General features: G+C 44.1%; 1 protein-coding gene across 5 annotated transcripts in view; it reads left to right on the top strand.

The window, feature by feature from the left end:
* The window catches only part of LOC120940306, a 95204-nt gene extending 70475 nt beyond the window's left edge, over positions 1–24729 (top strand). For all 5 annotated transcript variants that reach the window (XM_040353110.1, XM_040353103.1, XM_040353095.1 and 2 more), the window contains one exon: positions 24174–24729. In XM_040353110.1, coding sequence (XP_040209044.1) covers positions 24174–24407 — 234 coding nt within the window. In that variant the 3' untranslated portion in view covers positions 24408–24729. The remainder of the gene's footprint in view (positions 1–24173) is intronic.
* The last annotated feature ends 934 nt before the right edge of the window (positions 24730–25663 follow it).

The following is a 25663-nucleotide window of genomic DNA, read 5'->3' as shown; positions in this document are numbered from 1 at the left end:
GGAAGGAAGAGAGGAGGATGTGGAAGGAGAAGAGGATGTGGAAGGAGAAGAGGATGTGGAAGGAGAAGAGGATGTGGAAGGAGAAGAGGATGTGGAAGGAGAAGAGGAAGGAAGAAAGGAGGAAGGAAGAGAGGAGGAAGAAGTTATTTTGGACTTAGAATTTATATCAGATGAAGGGCAAGTGGCGGAAGAACAATTTGGCGAATTGCAAGAAGGTGGATTGATGGATGAAGGAGGAGTCGAAGATGATGGGGAGGTGGTGGAAGAAGGAGGAGTGATAGAAGATGATGGGGAGGTGGTGGAAGAAGGAGGAGTGATAGAAGATGAAGAAATTGGGGATGTGGAAATTATCAGGCCATCAGGTCAGTGTCACCCCTATATTAATAGGGCCAAACATATGCAGATAGGCTGGAAATTATTTACATATTTTGAATGCCAATTTGTTTATTTTTAGGGGATGAAGATGGAGTAGCACATTTTTCACGTGCAAGTGCTTCTATCATTATACAGCAACTAATGGAGTGCAGCACGGAAATGGACATTATGCGGGAAAGGATGCTAGTCATGGAGCAGAATGTGCGAAATGTCATTTCAGAGTGTAGCACGGAAATGGAGAACATGCGACAAAGGATGCTAGTCATCAACCAAAATTACAAAAATATCATTGACATGATGGGCCGTGTCAAAGACTGAACCACAGAAGCCCATCCCCCGCCCATCCCCCGCCCATAAAACCCTTTTTAATTTTTGTACTTTATAATACGCCAAAATTTCTAAATGCACACACAGTGTGCCAATATGTGCTATCTGCCATCACAGACTATCTATTGTCTGTGCTTTGTGGGTACAAACCCCTCCTCGATCCTCAAGTAGTTGAGAGGAAGGGTTTGCTCCCACAAAACACATACATTGATCACCCATGATGTCAGATAGCACATGTGGCCATTTGTCTGTTTAACCAATGACATTTGGCGAGTTTGCACTGAATGTGTGCATTTAGAAATTTTGGCGTGTTCCAGTGTGAAAGCACACCATCCATATGACTGACTGCTGTTCTTTTTTAAAATTTTTGTTTGGTGTTGATCTTTTTTGGTTTGTAAATGTTTCCAGTTTCAGATCACAAAACGAACAATAAATCTCACCTAAAGAAAGAAGTTAACTAATTTTGGTAAAAAATTAAAAAATTTTTGTGTTGTGTTAAAATCTTGTTGAAAAAATTAGACACAAACAAATGACAAGCCCAAAAATTCTTGCGTATAGTTTCAGTGAAATTATTCTTACATTGTGTTTCGATCATTATTATTGCTAATCACTGTCAATAAAGACAAAAAAATAAATAATTAAAAGCCAATATTTTGTCTCAAGGATTTGCAGGAAATGTTTTCTGCCTAAAAATACACATTTCTTGTTAAAAAATGAATAAAAAAAAAAAAAAAATATGAGACATCAAAAGCAGAAAAATGAGTGGCTTCTTATTTCTAGACTGAATACCCAGTTAGTAGATGAGTGAATAATGTGCAAATGTGGTTAGTTAATACATCTGAGTAAGTAAATCTGGCACTAGAAGTGCACTATTTTTGGAGATAACCTGGAAGACAGAAAAATAGAGAAAAAGCAGTAATGACAAACAACTGTATAAAGTCCAATGGTCTAATTATTTATTATTTGTGAGAATATTCCTTTCTTTGGGGGCCGAATTAGAAAGAAATATGATCTGGCATAGCAATGGCCCCCCGACCCATGAAGTACTCAACATATTTGTCGCGTACCTCACGAGCAGATTGGGGGGCCAAGCCAGCGCGACCAGTGTCCAGGCCAGGAATGTTCTCTGAGGGTAGTCCTGCCTCAGAGCCCATGGAGGCTAGGTACGTCTGGGAGTGCCTGCGTAGAAAATTGTGCAAAATGCAGCAGGCAAATATAATGGTGTTCAATTTATATTCCGCCAAATGTATCGATGTCAGGAACAGGCGGAACCGGTTGCTGAGGATCCCAAAGGCATTCTCGACTACCCTCCGAGCCCTGGACAACCGAAAATTGAACACACTCCTCTCTAAGGTGAGGGTCCTCTGGGGAAAAGGCCGCATTAGGTGAGGTCCAAGCCCGAAAGCCTCGTCCGCTAGGAACACAAACGGAAGTCCTTCCACATTATCTTCATCTGGTGGCAATGCCAGACCACCAGTTTGGAGACGATCATAGAAATCAGTCCGTGCGAACACTCCCCCATCTGACATCCGGCCGTTCTTCCCCACGTCCACATATAGAAACTCATACTGTGCCGACACCACCGCCATCAACACAATACTATGATAACCCTTGTAATTATAATAGTAGGACCCCGAGTGGGGTGGGGGCACAATGCGGACGTGTTTCCCATCTATTGCTCCACCGCAGTTTGGAAAATCCCACCGCTCGGCAAATTGGGAAGCCACAGACTGCCATTCCTGTGGTGTGGAGGGTAGCTGTGGGGACAAACAAAAAAAGAGATTTAGTACTTTGGCACATAAACATTGCAAACATAATCCTACAAGCATCCTTGTGCAACTTAACATTTTTAAAATAGCATTTGCAAATTATGAAGGGAGAATTTCGGGGCACAAATATATAGGCCCACTTAATTAATAAGAGACTCCACAGCCCTCTGATGGGGACAAAAACACTTTGAAGGGGGGGTGGGGGGTGTTAAAACTGTTTTTAAAAAAAAAAAAAAGTGGCATGGTGGGGGTTGGCCCGAAGATAGCATGCTGGACAGGTTAATATTGGGTAAGATCAAAATATGCAGGTAGGCCAAAATAAAAACAACATGTAAAAGCTGATATCAACATGCATAGTGAGAAAAGGGAACGTTAGTTAGCCACTTAAGGACCAGCCCATGTACATATACGTCCACAATATGGCACGTACAGGCACATGGGCGTATGGGTACGTCCTCGCCTATTAGCGGGTGGGGGGTCCGATCGGGACCCCCCCCGCTACATGCGGAGGTCGGGTCCGCTCGGGGAGCGATCCGGGACCACGGCGCGGCTATTTGTTTATAGCCGCTCCGTCGCGATCGCTCCCCGGAGCTGAAGAACGAGGAGAGCCGTGTGTAAACACGGCTTCCCCGTCCTTCACTATGGCGGCGCATCGATCGCGTCATTCCCTTTATAGGGAAGACACGATCGATGACGTCATTCCTACAGCCACACCCCCAAACAGTTGTAAACACATACTAGGTGCACCCTAACTCCTACAGCGCCCCCTGTGGTTAACTCCCAAACTGCAACTGTCATTTTCACAATAAAGAATGCAATTTAAATGCATTTTTTGCTGTGAAAATGACAATGGTCCCAAAAATGTGTCAAAATTGTCCGAAGTGTCCGCCATAATGTCGCAGTCACGAAAAAAATTGCTGATCGCCGCCATTAGTAGTAAAAAAAAAATAAAAAATAAAAATGCAATAAAACTATCCCCTATTTTGTAAACACTATAAATTTTGCGCAAACCAATCGATAAACGCTTATTGCGATTTTTTTTACTAAAAATAGGTAGAAGAATACGTATCGGCCTAAACTGAGGAAAAAAAATGTTTTTATATATGTTTTTGGGGGATATTTATTACAGCAAAAAGTAAAAAATATTGCTTTTTTTTCAAAATTGTCGCTCTATTTTTGTTTATAGCGCAAAAACTAAAAACCGCAGATGTGATCAAATACCACCAAAAGAAAGCTCTATTTGTGGGGAAAAAAGGACGCCAATTTTGTTTGGGAGCCACGTCGCACGACCGCGCAATTGTCTGTTAAAGCGACGCAGTCCCGAACTGTAAAAACCCCTTGGGTCTTTAGGCTGCATATTGGTCCGGGGCTTAAGTGGTTAAACACACAGCATATCTGGGAAATAAAATAAAAAGTTAGTTTGCCACATTATTAAAGACACATTGTGAGGTTAAAATGAGGAAACTTACCTTCATATACTCCTCGTGCATAACTTTAATGATGGCAGCACACGTGTCCGGTATGATGACCCCAAGCGCCTGCGGAGAGATGCCTGTCGAGAACTTGAGGTCCTGCAGGCTCCTCCCAGTCGCCAGGTACCGCAACGTGGCAATAAGCCTCTGCTCGGCCGTGATGGCTTGGCGCATCACAGTGTCCTGCCTCGTGATATAGGGGGACAGAAGTTCCAGCAGACTGTTGAATACGGGGTCCGTCATGCGGAGAAAATTCCTATAGTCATTAGGATTATTCTCCTGGAGTTCCCTAAGCAGAGGCATATGTGAGAACTGGTCACGCTGGCGCAACCAATTCTTGGTCCAGAAACGCCTCCGCCCCCTGTTTCTGGCCAAAGTACTGGAATAATGAACATATCCAGCAGCCATCCCATAAACAGCACCAACTCGCGAAAATTGACGCTGCTGCTCCATCATGGCTTCAAACCGGCCGGCTGGTCAGTCAAGAACACACTCCAACAGAAAGCACAATCAAATCCAGCGGTACCTGCAAAGAACGCACGACACACAGATACGAACGCACAGTACGAATCTGCTAAGCAGAACGAACTGCACGCCTGTACCCGAATGCCAACTACGTACCCACAAGCACACGCACTGAACGAGAAAATACTACCTGCTAAAGCCTGGAGACCGAGAAGCGCGAATCAGCTCTAACCAAACCTTCACTAACACGAGCAAAGCCGTAACTAGCAAAAGCGGAACAGAGGGCGTCGCCATTGACTTTGGCCTTTCCCTTTATAGTGACGTCAAACGTGGATTACGTGCACGCGTTCAGGTCCGCAGGGAAATATCGTCCGCTGGTGTGTACAAGCCAGCGGGCCAAATGAAAAAACAGCCTTGTACGCCGGAAACAGCCCGTCGGACATTTCGAACGGACATGTTTGCTCGTGAGTACTCGGCCTTAGGATTATGAGAGCGTTAGTGTGAGGATAGTATTAGGGATACCGTGAGAGTTAGTGTTGGGGTTACAGAGAAGGTCAGTGTACGGGTTACAGGTAAGGTTACTGAGAGTATTAGTGCTAGGCTTACAGAGCGCTTTAACGTAAAAGTTGGTATAGGGGTTTCTGTTATGGGTACCAGGAAGGTTAGTGTTAGGCTCTTATGGAGGGCTACAGGCAGTTTAGTGTTAGGGTTAAAGGGATGGTTAGTGGTGCAGGGAGGGTTAATGTAAGGGTTAGTAATTAGGTTCACATGTAGGGTTGTGTGAGAGTTACTATTAGGGATACAGAAAGAATTAGTGCAACAGTAGAGTAAGGATTAGGAAAGGGTTAGTGTGATCGTTATAGGTATAGGATGGGGGGTTATGTGAGAATTACTGTTGGGGATACAGGGAAAATTGGTATTAGACTGACAAAGAGAATTAAAGTGTCATTAAACCCAGACTATGAAAAACTCTCATTACATGTTATACTGTAGAGTGAAATATACCTGGTTGATCCTACCTTCAGACGTCCCTCCCATATTCTCTGTGTCCCCACTGCAGGTTGTAAACCAGCTGGTTCCTCTACAGAGCATGCTCATATTTCAGTTCCCTTCTAAGCTCTTCAGTTCCTCCATTCTCTTATTTGTGCAGCCCATATCACTATAGAGTCACACATGTGGGCGAATACACATGACACCCCCCTCCCCTCCTTCTCCATGTCCTCCTATTGCTAAACACTATGGCGGCGGGATATAGTATGATTGATTACATTCCCTAAGAAACTCACAAAACGCTTAGTTATAAATCAGTAATAAATATAGCAAATGTAATTGGGTGTAGATACAGTGTGAACAAAATGAAACCTAGCGTCAATATTTCTGTGCATTACTGCAAGTTTTAACGCCGTACAGTTCAGTGCGTTACTGCAAGTTTAACCCCATATATTTCAGTGTGTTATCTTCTTTTTACCACAGTAAAGTTCAGTGCATTACTACAAGTTTAACCCTGTATATTTCAGTGCATTATGTGCCGTTTAATGCAGTACATTTATGTGTGTTGCTGCAAGTTTAACGCTGCATATTTCAGTGCATTACTGCAAGTTTAGTGCCACACTAAAATACGCCTAAGACTAAAACAATTGCAGATTACTAAAATGGGACTAAAACTAAAATGGCATTTTAGTCAAAAGACTATAACTAAAACTAAATCTAAATTTGGTGCCAAAATTAATACTGGTGGCAGAGATGAGACTTTTGTCTACATATTGGGGGTTAATTTCTAAAACTGTAGAGTGCAAAATCTGGTGCAGCTCTGCACAGAAACCAATCAGCTTCCAGGTTTAAGCCCCCGTTCACTTTGGCGCGATTTGGTGTCAAATCAGAGCCTATTGCGGTCAATAGGAGCGTCCTAATCGGTGTGATGCCAACTTTGGGGCACTGCAGTGATTTCCATATATATTTCCTGCACAACTTTTGGCAACTTGGGGGCCGATTTCAATAGACATCTGTGCATAAACCCACACAGATGTCTTTTTAAGTCGCCCCCGAAGTCGGACTGAAATGTGGCTTTGAAATTATGTGAGTTCACGATTTCATAGCCGTGCTCAGTGTGAACGAGGGCTTAGGGCCCTTTCACACGTACGGACCGTATGTCCGCATTTTCATCCGTCCGTTGCGGATGAAAACGGGACATACATGGGTCCCTATGTGATAACGGGTGTCAGCGGATGACCATCCGCTGACACCCGTAATTTGTCCGCCTCCGCAAAGATCCGCATTTTCGGACAGAAGAAAACCCTATTTTTCTTCCGTCTGCCAGATCGGATCGGATGAACGCGGACATACGGTCCGTGTTCATCCGATTCCCCATAGGGGAGAGCGGAGGAAAGACAGGGCGGTCCCTGCACAGTGTGCGGGGACCGCCCTGTCAGCTGCCAGCTCAGCTGGGATTTTATGGAGGATCCCCGCTGAGCTGTACGGACACACGGAGGCGGATCATTACTGATCCGCCCTGTGTGAAAGGGCCCTTATTGTCAAAGCTTAATTGAACAAGCTAAAGTTAGAAGCTGATTGACTACCATGCACAGCTGCACCAGATTCTGAGTGCACCAGTTTTAGTAAATCTCCTTCACTGTGTGTTAAAGGGTGTTTCATAAATCTAGAAGGTATACGGTACTTTCAATAGCATGTGGAAAGAATTTGTTTTAGTTAAATACTTTGAACTAAAAGGTGTCCCTCTTCCTCAACTTTCAAAGTTGGTTGGTATGAGTTTAGTAGTTTCCGTTTTTTAGACAATGCACACTCTCAGCAGTATTGTTACACACATTACACGCAATGGGAGTTATTTACAAAAGGCAAAACCACTTTGCACTACAAGTGCACTGCAAGTGCACTTGAAAGTGCACTTGGAAGTGCAGTCACTGTAAATCTCAGGAGGACATGGAAGAAAAATCAGCTTTTTAGCTTGCAAATGATTGGATGATAAAATCAGCAGAGCTTCCGCTCTTTTCAGATCTTCCCCTCAGATCTACAGCGACTGTGCTTCCAAGTGCACTTGTAGTGCAAAGTGGACTTGCCTTTCGTAAATAACCCCCATGTGTTTTTTCTAGGTATTCCTAGTGTGGTTGTCCAGTAGTGTAATGTCCTGGTCTGTGCTATGTACATATAACTCTTTAGCCTTTTCCTTGCTCTGTGGTTGAGACTTCAACACATTTCTTAGTCTTACATTTAGTGGAGGAGGGATATACTGAAGACATACTGTATCTCACAAATGGATCAGACTGGGGTTTTAAACAACAGAAAGTCAAAACTGAAAGTATCACAATTTGTTTAACCCCCCTGGCGGTATTCCCGAGTCTGACTCGGGGTGAGATTTTCATACCAAAAGCGGTAACCCAGAGTCAGACTCGGGCTCGCCTCGCTGGATCCACAGACTGTGTTTACTTACTTTGTCCCTGGATCCAGCGATGCCACCGCGCTGTGTGAGCGAGCAGGACCTCACTCGATTCACACAGCGTCCTCCTGTGCCGTCGATCTCCGTTCCCTGCGACGTTACGACGCACAGGAGCGGAGAACGGCGCCAAATTCAAAAACGTAAAAAAAAACAATACATACAGTATCCCTTGTCCCTAGTGGTCTGCCCAGTGTCCTGTATGTACTTTATATAATAAAAACATTTCTTTCTCCCTGCAAACTGTAGATTGTCCATAGCAACCAAAAGTGTTCCTTTATGTCAAAAATGGTTTTAGATCAGCTAGAAAACAGCGATAATAAATTATATAGGTGAAGTGAACTCCTGCGCTGTCTAGAGTGAGGGGACAATTGAAAAGTGGGGATACTGCTGCAAATAAAAAAGAGGTCTACCTCGATAGACAAAAAGTGATAATTGTAACAAGTGAAATATTTGCGCTGTAAAGTGTTATACAAATTAATGTGTGTGTGCATATAACCACATACATATACAAGTACAAAAAATGGGTGGGGAAAGTCCAAAAAAGGGGGAGTGACACTAATATACCAGTAAACAATATTGTTGAATAGTCATTAATCGAGGGCACAGTGCTGAAGAGGTCCAGGTACAACAAAATCCAACCATGTAGGGGTGCAGTTCATCAATACTTTATCCAATCAATAACGTTGTGAAGTGAAAAATGTTGAAAAACACAACAACAATAAAAAAAAAAAAAAAAAAAATATATAAAAATAGAAATAAAAATAAATATAAAAATAAAAATAAAAATAAGAATAAGGGTCAAAGTATTTCAGAAGAAGGAGGCCTTGTATCCAAAAAGGGTGAAAGATAGAGAGTGAGCCGTAACCAAGATCTCATATATGCACCTCTAGTGATCCCAGCAGCTCACCTCTAATCTGGCAAGCTGGATTAAATCAGCCTGATCCTGATGGGTGTGGTCCGTTGTTGAATATCACATACGGGTCTCCATAAAGTGTATTACATGAAAAAGTAAAAGGAGTAGAAACCAAATGGTGTGATAACGTCACAGAGAGGGATAGCAATGTCTTCTGATTTAAACCAGTGGAGATGCACTCACATGTGGGTAAAAAAACTGGGGCTCTTATCCACGAACGCCGAGCTCGTCAGTCCCTCCTTCCTCTCCCTTACTGATTCTCCAGGGTTAGGAGTCCCGTGTCCCCAATGGTTCACGAGTCGGCTCTTGTTATGTATGAGGATCTCGGTGGTGTATGTGGGGTAAGAGAGAAGGACAAGCCTGATCGTGTGATATCATCAACAATAAACAAAAACCCCCCAGGAATGCCCAGGTAGTAATGCACTCACATGAACAATATAACATAAAAGACCTTCCTCCACGAGTGCGGACTCGCAATAAATCTGTGCCTCCAACACTTCCCCTCTATCTGTGGCTCAGTCCGGACACTCAGATGTGGCAGTCATACATGGGGGGAAGTGGAATGGACAACCACAGCGTAGCCCAGTCAGACGTGAAAAGTTTATTATAAAAGCACTTAAAAACTCACATTTAAAATCGAAATTGCTGCATCAATCCGACGAGTGGCGAACTCGTATATCCAGTGGTCGGATGCTGGAGTGTGTCAAGCCCTCCAATCCCGACGCGTATCGTCAACATGTGACTTCATCAGGGGATGATGTAGGGGACACACTAACAGATATTTATAGTCTGTGAAATTGGGCGGCCATTTTGTAGAAGCCCATGTATCTCAATGGGGACAGAGATTATTTCAACCCACCTGCGCCATGTTGTTGGTTATATTCAATACTGTCCACATACAGGGAACCCGACGAATGCATCCACAGTATTGTCAGTCCCTACAGTGCAGGCAGGCGGATGGTGTGCCAAGGGCACAAAGAACCTATTACCAATGAAATATACAGAACGGGAAAGAGAATTAGGAACTCGAAAAGATAAGGAGAGGGGGGGTGGGGGGGAACAGAGGACAAGGGAATCCCCCTGGTGGCAGAGAATGGTATTGGAAACTGAAAACACAGACTGGGACGTAAGAGGCACTCGTAACAGAGCAAGCTCTCTTCAGTGCATGTTGCCAATAATTAGAAGACCTGGAAAGAGCATCTGGGGGACATATAGATATATATAATCCTGGAAGTGAGACGGTATACCATAGACAAAAGGAACCAAGCGGAAATATCCACAGGGCACAGGTGTCTATCTGTAAGGTATAAAGAGGCAGACATCTCTCTTCTCATCTGTTGCCACAGATAGATCAGTAATAGGGGTATACATACTTGGGATGTAGAATACCCAGCAGTCTGGATAATGTTAGTCCACTGGTGAAAAAAAATATATATAAAAATAAAAATAAAACAATAAAAATAAAAATAAAAATAAAGAACAAACAAAAAATGGGCATGGGTGGGGAGGGGGTGGGGGGAGGGGGGTGGAAGGGGAACAGGGCCTAGGTGACTAAGCCCAATGGGCAATGTCAACTTGCCACACACAGATAGTGCAATGGGTCCCAACAGTCTGGAGGTATAAATGGATGTGTCATGTGTCCCAGGGGATGATTGCATATAGAGTGGCACATGGGAGCTAGGTCGCAGTAACCAAGCATAGGGGGTGGGGGGGAAAAAAAAAAAAAAAAGCATAAGACGCGGAAACAGAGTTGCATAGAGAACAACAGAGAGCTGGTGACTGATTGAAAAAATGATAGGGTCTAACCCGAACTAGAACACGATCGGGCATGGCGCACTAGAGCATCCAACGCACGGCCACACAGCATCTAAGTCATACATGCATCACAAGAAACAGGAGACAGCTTAAATCAGAAGTCACTAAGGAAACAATTCAGGTCGAATTCGATGTTTAAACCCTTGGGTGTGAAAGTGTCCATCGAGAAGATGTATTTGGACTCGATTTGACTAAGTGATCTCACTTTGTGGCCACCTCGCCAGGGTCTAGAGCAGGGGTGGGCAATTATTTTTTCGATGGGGCCACATGAGAAACTAAAAATATTTTGGAGGGCCGGGCCAAAAGGCTAAACTCAATACTGCATAAAATCAATTGTATTTCTTTATAAAAAGCAGTAAATATCATTGTTGGACAACTGGTACGAGTACTTGTTATAGACATGGCACAGGAGGGGGACAGACGCTGGGGACATGACACAGGAGGGGGACAGACGCTGGGGACATGGCACAGGAAGGGGACAGACGCTGGGGACATGACACAGGAGGGGGACAGTCGCTGGGGACATGACACAGGAGGGGGACAGAGGCTGGGGACATGGCACAGAGGCTGCAAATAAATTATCATATCACTTCTTCACATCATCAGTATGCTGTGTCTTCCTTCTGTGCCCCTTTCACCTCTCCACAGATCTGACCTGTGGAGAGGTGAAAGGGGCACAGGAGGAGGACACAGCATACTGATGATGTCTAGGTAGGATAGCACTTCACACTCTGCTGCTGGACTGAGGAGGACTCCCCAGACAAGGCCAGGGCAGTGGCACTGAGGGCAGGCAGCAGGCGTCGCGAGGAGTCCTACTCCAACGAAGAGAGTAGAGACCAGGGTCCACTCCAGGTCCGGGCACCAGCATGGCGGCTGGCCGACTGCTACAGTCAGTCAGTCGGGCGGGCAGAGCAGGCAGGCGCACTGGTCGGTCTCCGTCTACACATTCTACGATGTTCCTCAGTTTCCCCGCGCTGCTCTTTTGAATAGGCTGGCAGCAGTGTTGTTAGCGCGAAAATGCGCTTTGATAATTGGCTGCGCGGCGGGTGGTGGTGGGCTGGGCAGTCAGAGAGGGCGAGGCTATGCATAATGTAGGAGGACTAGACTCTGCCTGCGCTGTGGCTCACATTCGGATCTTTTTACGGGCACATTTCCCTTATTACGGACCTTTACGAACAGGGAAAAAGTGCCTTCTACGGACGGTTGGCAACACTGCCCGGGGGCCGGATTAAAAGGACCGCCGGGCCGTATACGGCCCCCGGGCCGTAGTTTGCCCAGGTCTGGTCTAGAGTATGGTACTATCCCCCAAAATTTCAAGTGTGTGGGGTCATTTTGGTGTACTTCGGCAAAGTGACGGGATACACTGTGTTTGGGAAAACCGCATTCTATGTTTTTGACATGCTCCTTAATGCGGATCCTCAGGAGCCTTTTAGTGCGCCCAATGTACTGAAGGCCGCAGCTGCATTCCAAACAGTATACCGCACCTTCCGTATTGCACCCAATAAATTATCTGACCTCGTATTGGGTCCCATTACTATTGGACTGGAACTTAGTTACTTTCTGATTGGGTTTATTTTTTTTTTTTAAACAATGGTTTTTATTGAGAAATTTTCAAATGTACATAACGCAGAGTGTAGCATTCATCTCATATTATATGACCAGAAATTGATGCCTAGATGGTTCATTAAAGTTCGTAGCTCAATAAACAGTAACATTTTTCAAGAGTAGGTGCACATCACAAAAGGGTTCCATTAGTTTTGAAAGTATATCGGGTAGATACATTGTGCATTCCAGTTCAGTAACATTTCTACATGACACACCGATTATTATGACCTATTCACAGGTATACCGCAGCTTTGGACCATTGAGACCAGGATTGCCATACATCCAGTTTCTGCTGATATTTGCCCTCACTGGATGCAAGCATTAATTCGTAATTTTGGTGTGTGTTTACTTGGTCTAGGGTGTGTTCAACGGTCGGGGCATGTGGGGTTTTCCAAAGTCTCGTAATGGATAGTCTGGCTGCCAGGAGAATATTAGTCACTACCACTCTGTAGGGTGGAGGAACGTCCTCTATCGTCAAGTTTAGTAAAGCTAAGGCAGGTGTTGGGGGCACCACTTTGTGAGTAATATCCGTTATGATGTTGAATACCGTCTTCCAATAGGGTTGGATGAGCGGGCATGTCCAGAGAATATGTAATAAGTCACCTCTGTGTTTACTACATCTCCAGCAAATGTCAGGGGTGGAGGGGCTGAAGTTTGCGATTCTCGCCGGGGTAAGATACCACCTTAGCGATATCTTCTGCGCCAGTTCCCAAAAAGCAGAGTTTTTAGTGGCTTTGTATATTGAGCGAAGAGCTGTTTGCCACTGTAACTCGGAAAAGGTCTGACCCAGATCCGTGTCCCAGTGGAGGTGAGGTTTTGATTTGGTGAAGGCCCGTTTTTGGTGGAAAAGATCATAGAATAGGGAAATCCCTCGCTTTTGTGGCTTAGTGTTGGTCAAAAACAACCATACTTCGGGCGGGATGGAATAAGATGGGGTCGATATTTGAGCAAAACAGTGTTTCACCCTGAGATAGTTGAACAATTCTGTAATTTTAAGATTATACTTCTCTTGCAGGCGTGGAAAGGATGATAGAGACCCATCGTGGAGGATGTTCCCAATGTATTTTATACCCTGAGATTTCCAATTAGCGAGGGAAAGGTCCGACGTAAAGTGTAGTAGCACATCTATCGGGAGGGGTGGGGAAAACAAGCGGTCTCGCGTTTTTCCTATGTTCGCCAGTTTCTGCCAAGCTGCGGCAGCCGCCTTCATTGTGGGGGGAAGTGATTTGGAGACCGGGATTCCCACCGGAATCCCCAGCAACCAACTTTTCAGGTCATGATGGTGGAGTACAGCTGTTTCCAAGTGGCCCCAAAGAGTGGATGGGGGCGCTCGGAACCAGTCTCGTATTTGTGTCAATACCGAAGCCCAGTGATAATCCTCAAAATCAATAGATCCTGCCCCTCCCGCCAATTTATGTTTGGTAAGCATGTGTTTGGCGCACCTAGGTTTTTTCCCTTGCCACAGGAGTCTATTAAGCATTGTTTGGAGGGATCTGAAGTATGATTTTGGTATGGGTATAGGAATGGTGCGAAACAGGTACAAGATTTGGGGTAGGTATAACATTTTAAAGGCCGCCAGTCTCCCTGACCAGGATAATTCATGTTTTGCTAGTGTTTGCGCGTCTGCTTGGAGTTTGGCAAGGAAGGGTTTAAAGTTGCAAGCAAAGAGAGATTTAATCGATCTTGTTAGTTTGATTCCCAAGTAGGATATAGTGTCGTCCGTCCAAGTGAAGGGGCATTTGTTTTGTAGGATGTGTTTAGACGTAGCATCAAGTCCTAAGTCTAAGACATACGATTTACTGGCGTTTACTTTATAGTATGAGATAGTACTAAACCATTGGAGAGTATCATAAGCTTCTATCAACGAGGATGTGGGATTTGTTAGCATGAGGATAACATCATCCGCGAATAAACTAATTTTATGATGTCGGGAGCCGATTTTGAAGCCAGTTATCTTAGGATTTTGCCGAATGTGTTCCGCGAGCGGTTCAATTAACAAGTTGAATATCAACGGGGATAGCGGGCATCCCTGTCTTGTACCGTTGGTTATAGTAAATGGACGGGAAAGCATGTCTGCCGAGAAAACTCTGGCTGATGGCGTGGAATATAGCGCTAAGATAGCCTTTAATATTGGACCGTCGAACCCGAACGTTTCAAGTACTTGGCCGAGGTATCCCCAATGAATCCTGTCGAACGCCTTCTCTGCATCCAAAGATAGGAGCAGAGAAGGCGTTCCCGTCGATTCAGCATGGTGAATAATATCGATTAGTCTCCTGGTGGCGTCGGACGTTTGTCTTCCTGCTGTGAACCCGGATTGGTCACTGTGTACCAGAGTGGGCATAATCTCAAGTAATCGTGTTGCTATTGTTTTAGCATAAATTTTTAAATCCAGGTTTAAAAGTGAAATGGGGCGGAAGTTCTGAGGATGGACTGGGTCCTTCCCCGGTTTGGGGAGGGTAATTATCACTGCTTGTAAGGTTTCAGTCGGTATTGTGGAGGAGGTAATAATGTTGTTATAAAAGGAAGTCAAGTGGGGAGCTAGTAGGTGGCTATACTGTTTGTAATATTCCCCTGTGAGCCCGTCAGGGCCCGGTGATTTACCCAAAGGGAGTGAGGCTATAGTCGCTGATATTTCCGTTTCTGTGAAGGGGTCATTCAGGCGGGACAGCTGTTCAGGTGTTAGTGTCGGTAATTTCACATGGTTAAGAAAGTTAGCAATCTCGTCAGGGGTGGGTTGATGGGTGTCGGGGTCCCTCTGCAAGTTATAAAGGTCGCTGTAGTAGTCGCTGAAGGCGTCTGCCATTTTCTGAGGGTCTCTAAGGTCTGTATTCGTGTGTGGGTGATATAGACGATCTATTCTATTTTTTGTCCTGCGACCTTTGATACGTTGTGCAAGAGCCTTGCCTGCTTTGTTTGATGTGGAGTACGAGGTAGCTTTCAGCTTCCTCTGAGTTCGTTCAAAGGCGTGCAAGAGAAGTAATCTCAGTTCCTGCCTCAGGGTTAAGATTTCCGCTGAGCGTGTTGGTAGCGTGTGTTTTTTGTTTTGCGTTTCTAAGTCATCTATCCGCGTGGTAATTGTGTCGATCTTTAGTAGTCGTTGCTTTTTGTGTTGAGAGCTAAGTTTAATCAAAGTTCCCCTAATGCACGCCTTGTGCGCGTTCCACAGCACCCCCTGGTCAGACACTGAGCCTACATTGGTGTCAAAATATTCCGTCAGTCGTTCAGTGATTTCTGGGGAGTAGGAAGGATGTTGGAGGATAAAATTGTTCGCCCTCCATAGGCGGGACTGTTTCGGCTTCGGGAGATCCTCCCATGTTATCGAAACAGGGGAGTGGTCTGACCAGGTGGTGGTGTGGATGACCGCCGTGCTAATGTCTTGGAGTAGCCATTTGTCTGTCAAAAATAAATCGATACGAGAGTAAGTTCCATGGAAAGGAGAGAAGTAAGAGTAATCTCTCTCTGATCCATGTAAGCATCGCCATGCATCAAACAAATCGTGTGTGCTCATGAATGTCTTCAGAGGGGATTCCCTACGTTTAGATGCAGAGGTGGTGTCCAACTGGACCTCCGGTACCAGGTTAAAGTCGCCGCATATAAGCAGGCGTCCCTGACGTAAGGGTTGTACGATTGCCATCAATTTACGGAAGAATCTCATCTGATGTACATTCGGAGCGTACACGTTAATCAGAGTAAACACAACATTGTTAATAGTACAAATAAGAATAATATATCGCCCTTCCGGGTCTAGGACGGATTGTTTCAAATGAAACGAGGTGGAGTCCTTGACTGCAATCAGGACTCCTCTTTGCTTTGACGTGAAAGGTGCAGAGAAGACCTGATTGAAGTGCCTGTGCTTGCATATTGGAGCCGCAGTAGAGAGAAAGTGGGTCTCCTGTACACACAGGATATCACACTGTAGGTCCATAGCTGTTTTCCACAGCGAGTGTCTCTTAGCAGGATGGTTAAGTCCATTTGCATTGATGGATAGTATGTGGAGTGGCATTGTCGTGGAGTGTACCCCCACGGGATTAGTCACTTACGGTTTGAAGAGAGGTTCAGAGGCTTGTGGTCCCGGTCCTTCCCAACGCTGTAACTAGGGGTAGCCTCGACTATCCGGAGGATTGTAGGGACGGAGACTTATGCGGTATTATCTGCAATAGGCAAGTTAGCGTGAGGAAATGTATTGAGCTGATAACAGGTCATAAACACAGGTTAGGTAACCTAGGTGGAACAGCCACCAATACGAACAGCCGGTGGGATAGAGGGTAAACAGGACCCAACTAAGCCACTGTGGGGGTGGAAAGTCACTCTATAGTAAAGCCGTGAAACCGGAACAAACAGAACACAATAGAACAGTTAGAATGCGGCTAGCAGCCGAGGGGGAGAGCTTTCTCGTAGATGTGGAGGCCCATGCAGTAATGATACTGATCCAGGATTCAGGTGGATTTCCTGGCTTGGTTGTGCCTTGGCTGGCGAGGCTCCCTTTGGGACAAGGGGATTGCAGGGTGTTGTGGAGGATCCGGTATAATCCCCCAGGAGTGTAGAAGCTGGAGCCCTTTATCCAGTGAGTGTATCACGTGCGCCGCTCCGTTTCTGGTGACAAGGATGGATGCCGGGTAGCGCCATTTAAATTGAATCTTGTGGTTGTGTAACCCTTTGGTGATTGGATTCAATTGCCTCCTCAGTTGCAGGGTGTACTTAGAGAGGTCAGCGTAGAGGGAGACTCCCTCATAGGGCCCAGGAAGTGCTGGATTATTCCTGACGGTCAACAGGAGTCGTTCTTTCACATGAAAAAAATGGATTCTCATTAATATGTCCCTAGGGACAGACGCGGCGAGGTGTGAGGGTTTTGCGATCCTGTGGATACGATCTATGATTAAGTCCCTGGGTGATGCGTCAGGAAGAACAGTGTGCATCAACTCTTTGGCGTATCTGGGAAGATCAATTGGCAGGATAGATTCAGGAACCCCTCTCACTTTTACGTTATTTCTCCTGGACCTATCCTCCAAATCTGCTAACTTTGATCGCACCCAGGATTGTTCTTCTTTTACTTCATGTAGTGAATCAATCAGATCGTTAACTGTGGAGGTACATTCCTCCATGCTGTCTTCCAGATGGGTCACCCTGTCGTCAATAACTCGCATGTCGGCCGTCATTTTAGTGAATAGAGAGGATAAATCAGTCATTAATGAACCCTGCAGGGACAATAGCATGTCCTTTAACGTTGTGTCAAGCACCGGCAGGCCTGTGGTGGGGAAGGACGCCATAGAGGATTGCAGGGCCTGGTTGGATTTCAGGGGACTGAAGGCCTGGGGCTCGAGTAGTGCCTGATGTGCTGACTGCGTGTCAAGCCGCATACGGGCCTTGGCCGGGCTGCCTGTGATCGGGTTGTCACCCGGTCTGCCTGAGGGGGATAACGAAAGGCTCTGACCTGCTTTCTCCGGCGGTATCTCGTCAGGGAGATCCGTGTACGCCTCCGGAGCCACCGCGCCGTCGCCATCTTGGATCGGGCTGACCTTGTGCTGTGGCTTTGTGAAGAAAGCTGTCAGCTTTTGCGGCTGCAGGTCCGTCAACCTCTTGCGGGACATGGCTCCCCGGGATGTCAGGGCTGTTAGGACGCTGGATGGGGGTCGATTGCGCCGAGTTCTGGGCCTGTAACGCTCCTGTTCTCCCCTCAAGCTGACGAGCTCTGCAGTTAGGCAGCCATCTCCGACGCTGGCAGACCACGCCCCCCTGATTGGGTTTATTGGTATGGATGCATGAATAGCATCTTTTGCAAGGATAAAACCCTTTGCCCGTAAAGAAGGAAAATGCTTTTCTAGGGGGATCAATCACGTTCTTAACCAGTTGGTCATGTAAAGTAGGTGCTCTGGTGTATATAAACCTCGGTCTATTAGGCAAGATCTCCTTAAGGCCCGGGTCTGACTTTAGGATGTGCCAATGGCGTGCGATGATCTTCTCTACTTTTCTATGCTGTACATTGAATCCTAGAATAATGGGGACCTGATCTTTCTTAATGATAGGCTTAGGAGTCTCCAAAAGCTGACTTCTCGGTAGCTCAGATACTTCTCTTATTTTATCTTGGATGAAGGTTACTTCATAACCCTTCTCTATGAACCTTTCACCTATTTTGTTGGCCTGGGTCTGAAATTCCTCAGTGGTCGTGCAGTTTCGTCGTAGGCGTACCATTTGGCCTTTGGGTATGTTAAAAAGCCAGTTCTTGTGATGGCAGCTGGTGATGGGGAGATAACTGTTACGATCTACGTTTTTGAAGAAAGTTCTAGTGGTGAACACATTGTTGGTCCGGCTGATTTCTAAATCTAGAAACGGTATCGTGTTCTCTTCAATTTGCCAGGTCAATAAGATATTTTCGTAGTTGTCGTTTAATTTTTCAAAAAACAATATGAGTGACTGGCGGTCACCCTTCCATAAAACGAAAATATCGTCTATGTATCTTTTATACATTAGAAGATCTGGTGGAGCATCAGAAAAAACGGACTCTTCCTCCCACTTGGACATAAACAGTCCTGCTACGCTAGGTGCAAACTTTGCCCCCATTGCGACCCCGGTTCTTTGTAGGTAATATTGATTACTGTACCAGAAGTGACTATGCTTGAGGCAAAAGTCCAGGCATTTGATCAAATATTTCCTTTGGAGGCATGGGAGCTTGGTGTATTGGCGAAGGCCCCATTTTGTGGCATCACAAGCTAGATGGTGAGGGATGATAGTATATAAGGAGGATACGTCCGCCGTCGCCATCAGAAGTGGTCCATTATTACCTCTACCATCTAGAAGTCTCAGCATTTCTTTCGTGTCTTTAAGGTACGCACGCGTTTTCTGCACGGCCGGCTGTAAGTATGGGTCGACATATTGGCCAAGTCTGGCTGTTAAAGACTCAATCCCGTTCACTATAGGGCGAAATGGGGGGGTAACTATGTCCTTATGAATTTTAGGCAGCGCGTAGATAATGGGGGTTCTACAGGCCTCTGGGACAAGATATTTGGCCTCCCTTTTATCTAGAATATTCTTCCTAATGCCTAATTGAACTACTTGTTCTAGCTCTTTTTTCCATTTAAAAATTGGATTTTTGGATAGTACACTGTATGTGTCAGGATCTTCTAGTAATTTCATCATCCCTATGTGATATTGTTCAGTGGTTAGAATGACAATTCCTCCTCCCTTGTCTGAGGGTCTGATCACGAGATCTTTCCTTTTAGTAAGTCTGCTAATGCCAGTTTTCATAGAAATAGGTTCTTCCACTTTTTTGATATTTAAATTCTTAATTTCCTCAGTTACCATTTGTTTAAAAACCTCAATATGTTTCCCATCTTTCAATTTAGGGTTGAAGGTCGGTCTATTCCTCAAATGGCTGTGCACCACCTGCTGATTATCCCTCGTCTGGGTCACAAAGGGTTTCTCTAACATATATTTCTTTATATTTAGTTTCCGAACATATTTCTGTATGCCAATGTAGGTTTGGAATTTATCCAAATTCTTCACTGGTGCATATTTCAGACCCTTGTCCAGTACTAGGATTTCTTCAGTGGTAAGTGGTGTGTCAGTGAGGTTAAAGATCCCTTCGCCCATTAGTCTCTTCTTCTTGTCATTCTAACCACTGAACAATATCACATAGGGATGATGAAATTACTAGAAGATCCTGACACATACAGTGTACTATCCAAAAATCCAATTTTTAAATGGAAAAAAGAGCTAGAACAAGTAGTTCAATTAGGCATTAGGAAGAATATTCTAGATAAAAGGGAGGCCAAATATCTTGTCCCAGAGGCCTGTAGAACCCCCATTATCTACGCGCTGCCTAAAATTCATAAGGACATAGTTACCCCCCCATTTCGCCCTATAGTGAACGGGATTGAGTCTTTAACAGCCAGACTTGGCCAATATGTCGACCGATACTTACAGCCGGCCGTGCAGAAAACGCGTGCGTACCTTAAAGACACGAAAGAAATGCTGAGACTTCTACATGGTAGAGGTAATAATGGACCACTATTTTCGTTTTATGGAAGGGTGACCGCCAGTCACTCATATTGTTTTTTGAAAAATTAAACGACAACTACGAAAATATCTTATTGACCTGGCAAATTGAAGAGAACACGATACCGTTTCTAGATTTAGAAATCAGCCGGACCAACAATGTGTTCACCACTAGAACTTTCTTCAAAAACGTAGATCGTAACAGTTATCTCCCCATCACCAGCTGCCATCACAAGAACTGGCTTTTTAACATACCCAAAGGCCAAATGGTAAGCCTACGACGAAACTGCACGACCACTGAGGAATTTCAGACCCAGGCCAACAAAATAGGTGAAAGGTTCATAGAGAAGGGTTATGAAGTAACCTTCATCCAAGATAAAATAAGAGAAGTATCTGAGCTACCGAGAAGTCAGCTTTTGGAGACTCCTAAGCCTATCATTAAGAAAGATCAGGTCCCCATTATTCTAGGATTCAATGTACAGCATAGAAAAGTAGAGAAGATCATCGCACGCCATTGGCACATCCTAAAGTCAGACCCGGGCCTTAAGGAGATCTTGCCTAATAGACCGAGGTTTATATACACCAGAGCACCTACTTTACGTGACCAACTGGTTAAGAACGTGATTGATCCCCCTAGAAAAGCATTTTCCTTCTTTACGGGCAAAGGGTTTTATCCTTGCAAAAGATGCTATTCATGCATCCATACCAATAAACCCAATCAGAAAGTAACTAAGTTCCAGTCCAATAGTAATGGGACCCAATACGAGGTCAGAGAATTTATTGGGTGCAATACGGAAGGTGCGGTATACTGTTTGGAATGCAGCTGCGGCCTTCAGTACATTGGGCGCACTAAAAGGCTCCTGAGGATCCGCATTAAGGAGCATGTCAAAAACAAAGAAAGCGGTTTTCCCAAACACAGTGTATCCCGTCACTTTGCCGAAGTACACCAAAATGACCCCACACACTTGAAATTTTGGGGGATAGTACCATACTCTAGACCCTGGCGAGGTGGCCACAAAGTGAGATCACTTAGTCAAATCGAGTCCAAATACATCTTCTCGATGGACACTTTCACACCCAAGGGTTAAAACATCGAATTCGACCTGAATTGTTTCCTTAGTGACTTCTGATTTAAGCTGTCTCCTGTTTCTTGTGATGCATGTATGACTTAGATGCTGTGTGGCCGTGCGTTGGATGCTCTAGTGCGCCATGCCCGATCGTGTTCTAGTTCGGGTTAGACCCTATCATTTTTTCAATCAGTCACCAGCTCTCTGTTGTTCTCTATGCAACTCTGTTTCCGCGTCTTATGCTTTTTTTTTTTTTTTTTTCCCCCACCCCCTATGCTTGGTTACTGCGACCTAGCTCCCATGTGCCACTCTATATGCAATCATCCCCTGGGACACATGACACATCCATTTATACCTCCAGACTGTTGGGACCCATTGCACTATCTGTGTGTGGCAAGTTGACATTGCCCATTGGGCTCAGTCACCTAGGCCCTGTTCCCCTTACACCCCCCTCCCCCCACCCCCTCCCCACCCATGCCCATTTTTTGTTTGTTCTTTATTTTTATTTTTATTTTTATTGTTTTATTTTTATTTTTATATATATTTTTTTTCACCAGTGGACTAACATTATCCAGACTGCTGGGTATTCTACATCCCAAGTATGTATACCCCTATTACTGATCTATCTGTGGCAACAGATGAGAAGAGAGATGTCTGCCTCTTTATACCTTACAGATAGACACCTGTGCCCTGTGGATATTTCCGCTTGGTTCCTTTTGTCTATGGTATACCGTCTCACTTCCAGGATTATATATATCTATATGTCCCCCAGATGCTCTTTCCAGGTCTTCTAATTATTGGCAACATGCACTGAAGAGAGCTTGCTCTGTTACGAGTGCCTCTTACGTCCCAGTCTGTGTTTTCAGTTTCCAATACCATTCTCTGCCACCAGGGGGATTCCCTTGTCCTCCGTTCCCCCCCACCCCCCCTCTCCTTATCTTTTCGAGTTCCTAATTCTCTTTCCCGTTCTGTATATTTCATTGGTAATAGGTTCTTTGTGCCCTTGGCACACCATCCGCCTGCCTGCACTGTAGGGACTGACAATACTGTGGATGCATTCGTCGGGTTCCCTGTATGTGGACAGTATTGAATATAACCAACAACATGGCGCAGGTGGGTTGAAATAATCTCTGTCCCCATTGAGATACATGGGCTTCTACAAAATGGCCGCCCAATTTCACAGACTATAAATATCTGTTAGTGTGTCCCCTACATCATCCCCTGATGAAGTCACATGTTGACGATACGCGTCGGGATTGGAGGGCTTGACACACTCCAGCATCCGACCACTGGATATACGAGTTCGCCACTCGTCGGATTGATGCAGCAATTTCGATTTTAAATGTGAGTTTTTAAGTGCTTTTATAATAAACTTTTCACGTCTGACTGGGCTACGCTGTGGTTGTCCATTCCACTTCCCCCCATGTATGACTGCCACATCTGAGTGTCCGGACTGAGCCACAGATAGAGGGGAAGTGTTGGAGGCACAGATTTATTGCGAGTCCGCACTCGTGGAGGAAGGTCTTTTATGTTATATTGTTCATGTGAGTGCATTACTACCTGGGCATTCCTGGGGGGTTTTTGTTTATTGTTGATGATATCACACGATCAGGCTTGTCCTTCTCTCTTACCCCACATACACCACCGAGATCCTCATACATAACAAGAGCCGACTCGTGAACCATTGGGGACACGGGACTCCTAACCCTGGAGAATCAGTAAGGGAGAGGAAGGAGGGACTGACGAGCTCGGCGTTCGTGGATAAGAGCCCCAGTTTTTTTACCCACATGTGAGTGCATCTCCACTGGTTTAAATCAGAAGACATTGCTATCCCTCTCTGTGACGTTATCACACCATTTGGTTTCTACTCCTTTTACTTTTTCATGTAATACACTTTATGGAGACCCGTATGTGATATTCAACAACGGACCACACCCATCAGGATCAGGCTGATTTAATCCAGCTTGCCAGATTAGAGGTGAGCTGCTGGGATCACTAGAGGTGCATATATGAGATCTTGGTTACGGCTCACTCTCTATCTTTCACCCTTTTTGGATACAAGGCCTCCTTCTTCTGAAATACTTTGACCCTTATTCTTATTTTTATTTTTATTTTTATATTTATTTTTATTTCTATTTTTATATTTTTTTTTTTTTATTGTTGTTGTGTTTTCCAACATTTTTCACTTCACAACGTTATTGATTGGATAAAGTATTGATGAACTGCACCCCTACATGGTTGGATTTTGTTGTACCTGGACCTCTTCAGCACTGTGCCCTCGATTAATGACTATTCAACAATATTGTTTACTGGTATATTAGTGTCACTCCCCCTTTTTTGGACTTTCCCCACCCATTTTTTGTACTTGTATATGTATGTGGTTATATGCACACACACATTAATTTGTATAACACTTTACAGCGCAAATATTTCACTTGTTACGATAATAAATTATAATCACTTGCAGAATTGTGCGATAGCGATTTGTGGGGAAATTTTTCATAAAAAAAAAAATAATGACAGCAACAATTCTGCAACTGAGCAAATTTCAGTGATTTTGAGTTGATTACATTATTGAATATTTTTTATTATAATTATATTATTATTTGTTATAATTATTTATAATTATTTATTATATTATAATTTATAATTTTGTTTTTAAAAAAATGTCATACCCGGGATGCCTACAAGACTCTTGTTTGGTCAGATTTAAGTGAGTTATTCCTAAAAATTACAGACCTACAGTATAAAACACCAAATTTCCATGCAAATAATGGTACCGCTTTCAGCACCTTTTTTCTGAAAGAATCATACCGCCAGGGAGGTTAATATGCCTTCCCTATGTAGATCCACTGAACCCATTGAGTGAACTTGTCAACCAAAGAAACAAAAATATAATTACTTTGTTTTTTTTTATTTTAGGTTTCTGAGCATATAGTTAATATCACTGAACTACAGCATGCTCAAGCACTTCCAGAGGCCCCCTTCATACCAGGGAACAGAGAAGACCTAGAGGAAAGTCATTTGTACTCTGAAATCGATCCAACTACAACAGTTCTACCTCAGTCATCACTTATTTCATTATACGCAACTGAAAAGAAAATTTACTTGATACCACCGATTTACAAGACAGACTTGTCTCATCACTGTGGTTGATTCATTAAAACTGCAGGAAAGGAAAAAAATAATCTTTATCCAACTTTTGAGTGTACTAGAAAGATGCATTACAGAGCAGCCATGATAAATGTTATTGGATTTGTTTCAACTTTTATTTTTTTCTTTAAATAATTTTTATTGAAATAGTTTTTCAGTTTACAACAAGACTAAAGTATACAACACATTACAAATAGACATAATAAAAAAAATAAAAAAAAATGATGCGCCTTCCAAATTATACTTTCACTGTTACTTAAAGTGGAGTTCCGGCCACAATTTCACTTTTTAAATATAATTTTCCCCTGTAATACACAAGCCTAATGTATTCTAGTAAAGTTATTCTGTAAACTAAGGTCCATTTTGTTAGGTTGTTACAGCATTTAGACACTTTATAAAATATAAATTGACTGGGGCCATCTTAAGTGTGTGCATCATGAAGCCAGACTGTATGACTTCCTGGATTTCAGGCTTGCAAATCTTGCACATGCTCAGTGCTGCACAAGCAATTTCAGATCAGGTTTCAGCACCTGTGCTGTCCAAGTCACATGATTCTTTGAGACTGGGGAATGCACAGACTCCTGGAAAGTTACACCCACTACATTCCCAGGAGTCTGTGCGGTGAAGGTTAGGAAGCATTAAGCACCTAGGTGCAGGAAGTGGGAAGATTAACTATTCTGCCTAGCAACAACACTTTGAAGGCATCTAAAAAAAAAAAAAATTCGTAACGGACTAATGACATTTTTTTAAATCTACTGATGTAATGTTATATTTATGGGTGGAACTCCACTTTAAGACCTTTTAAAATACCAATAGATTAATAATTACATTCTCAAGTATAAAGTTAGCCGCAATATAAAACAAACCAATGTATTCAATTTACCAACTACACCTTGACGGTATGCTGTATATATACAGTTATCCCAAACTAAGCTGGGTATGTGGGCTTATAAACACCTCCTCCTAGTTCCTAAGACAGCTCTCAGCAGCCAATGTGTGTCATGGAAAAGAGAGTGTCAGAGTGTCAGCTATACAGGTGAAGGTATATTCTGATCTTCATACATCCAATGGCAAGGCTCAGTGTGTAACAATGGCATTAAGAAGAACATAAGAGAGACCATAGCATAACTCTGTATAATAAGTACATTTAATAAAAACAGATAAAAACTCACATTTAAGCAGTAAAATGAAGTATAAACATCCACGAGCGCCGAGCTCGTATTTTAGCGTCAGACTCTGTCTGTGCCCGGTGCTGCAAT

This window comes from Rana temporaria, chromosome 1 (genome assembly GCF_905171775.1).
Source record: "Rana temporaria chromosome 1, aRanTem1.1, whole genome shotgun sequence".
Classification (NCBI taxonomy): Eukaryota; Metazoa; Chordata; class Amphibia; order Anura; family Ranidae; genus Rana; species Rana temporaria.
This window is presented reverse-complemented; position numbering and strand designations above follow the sequence as displayed.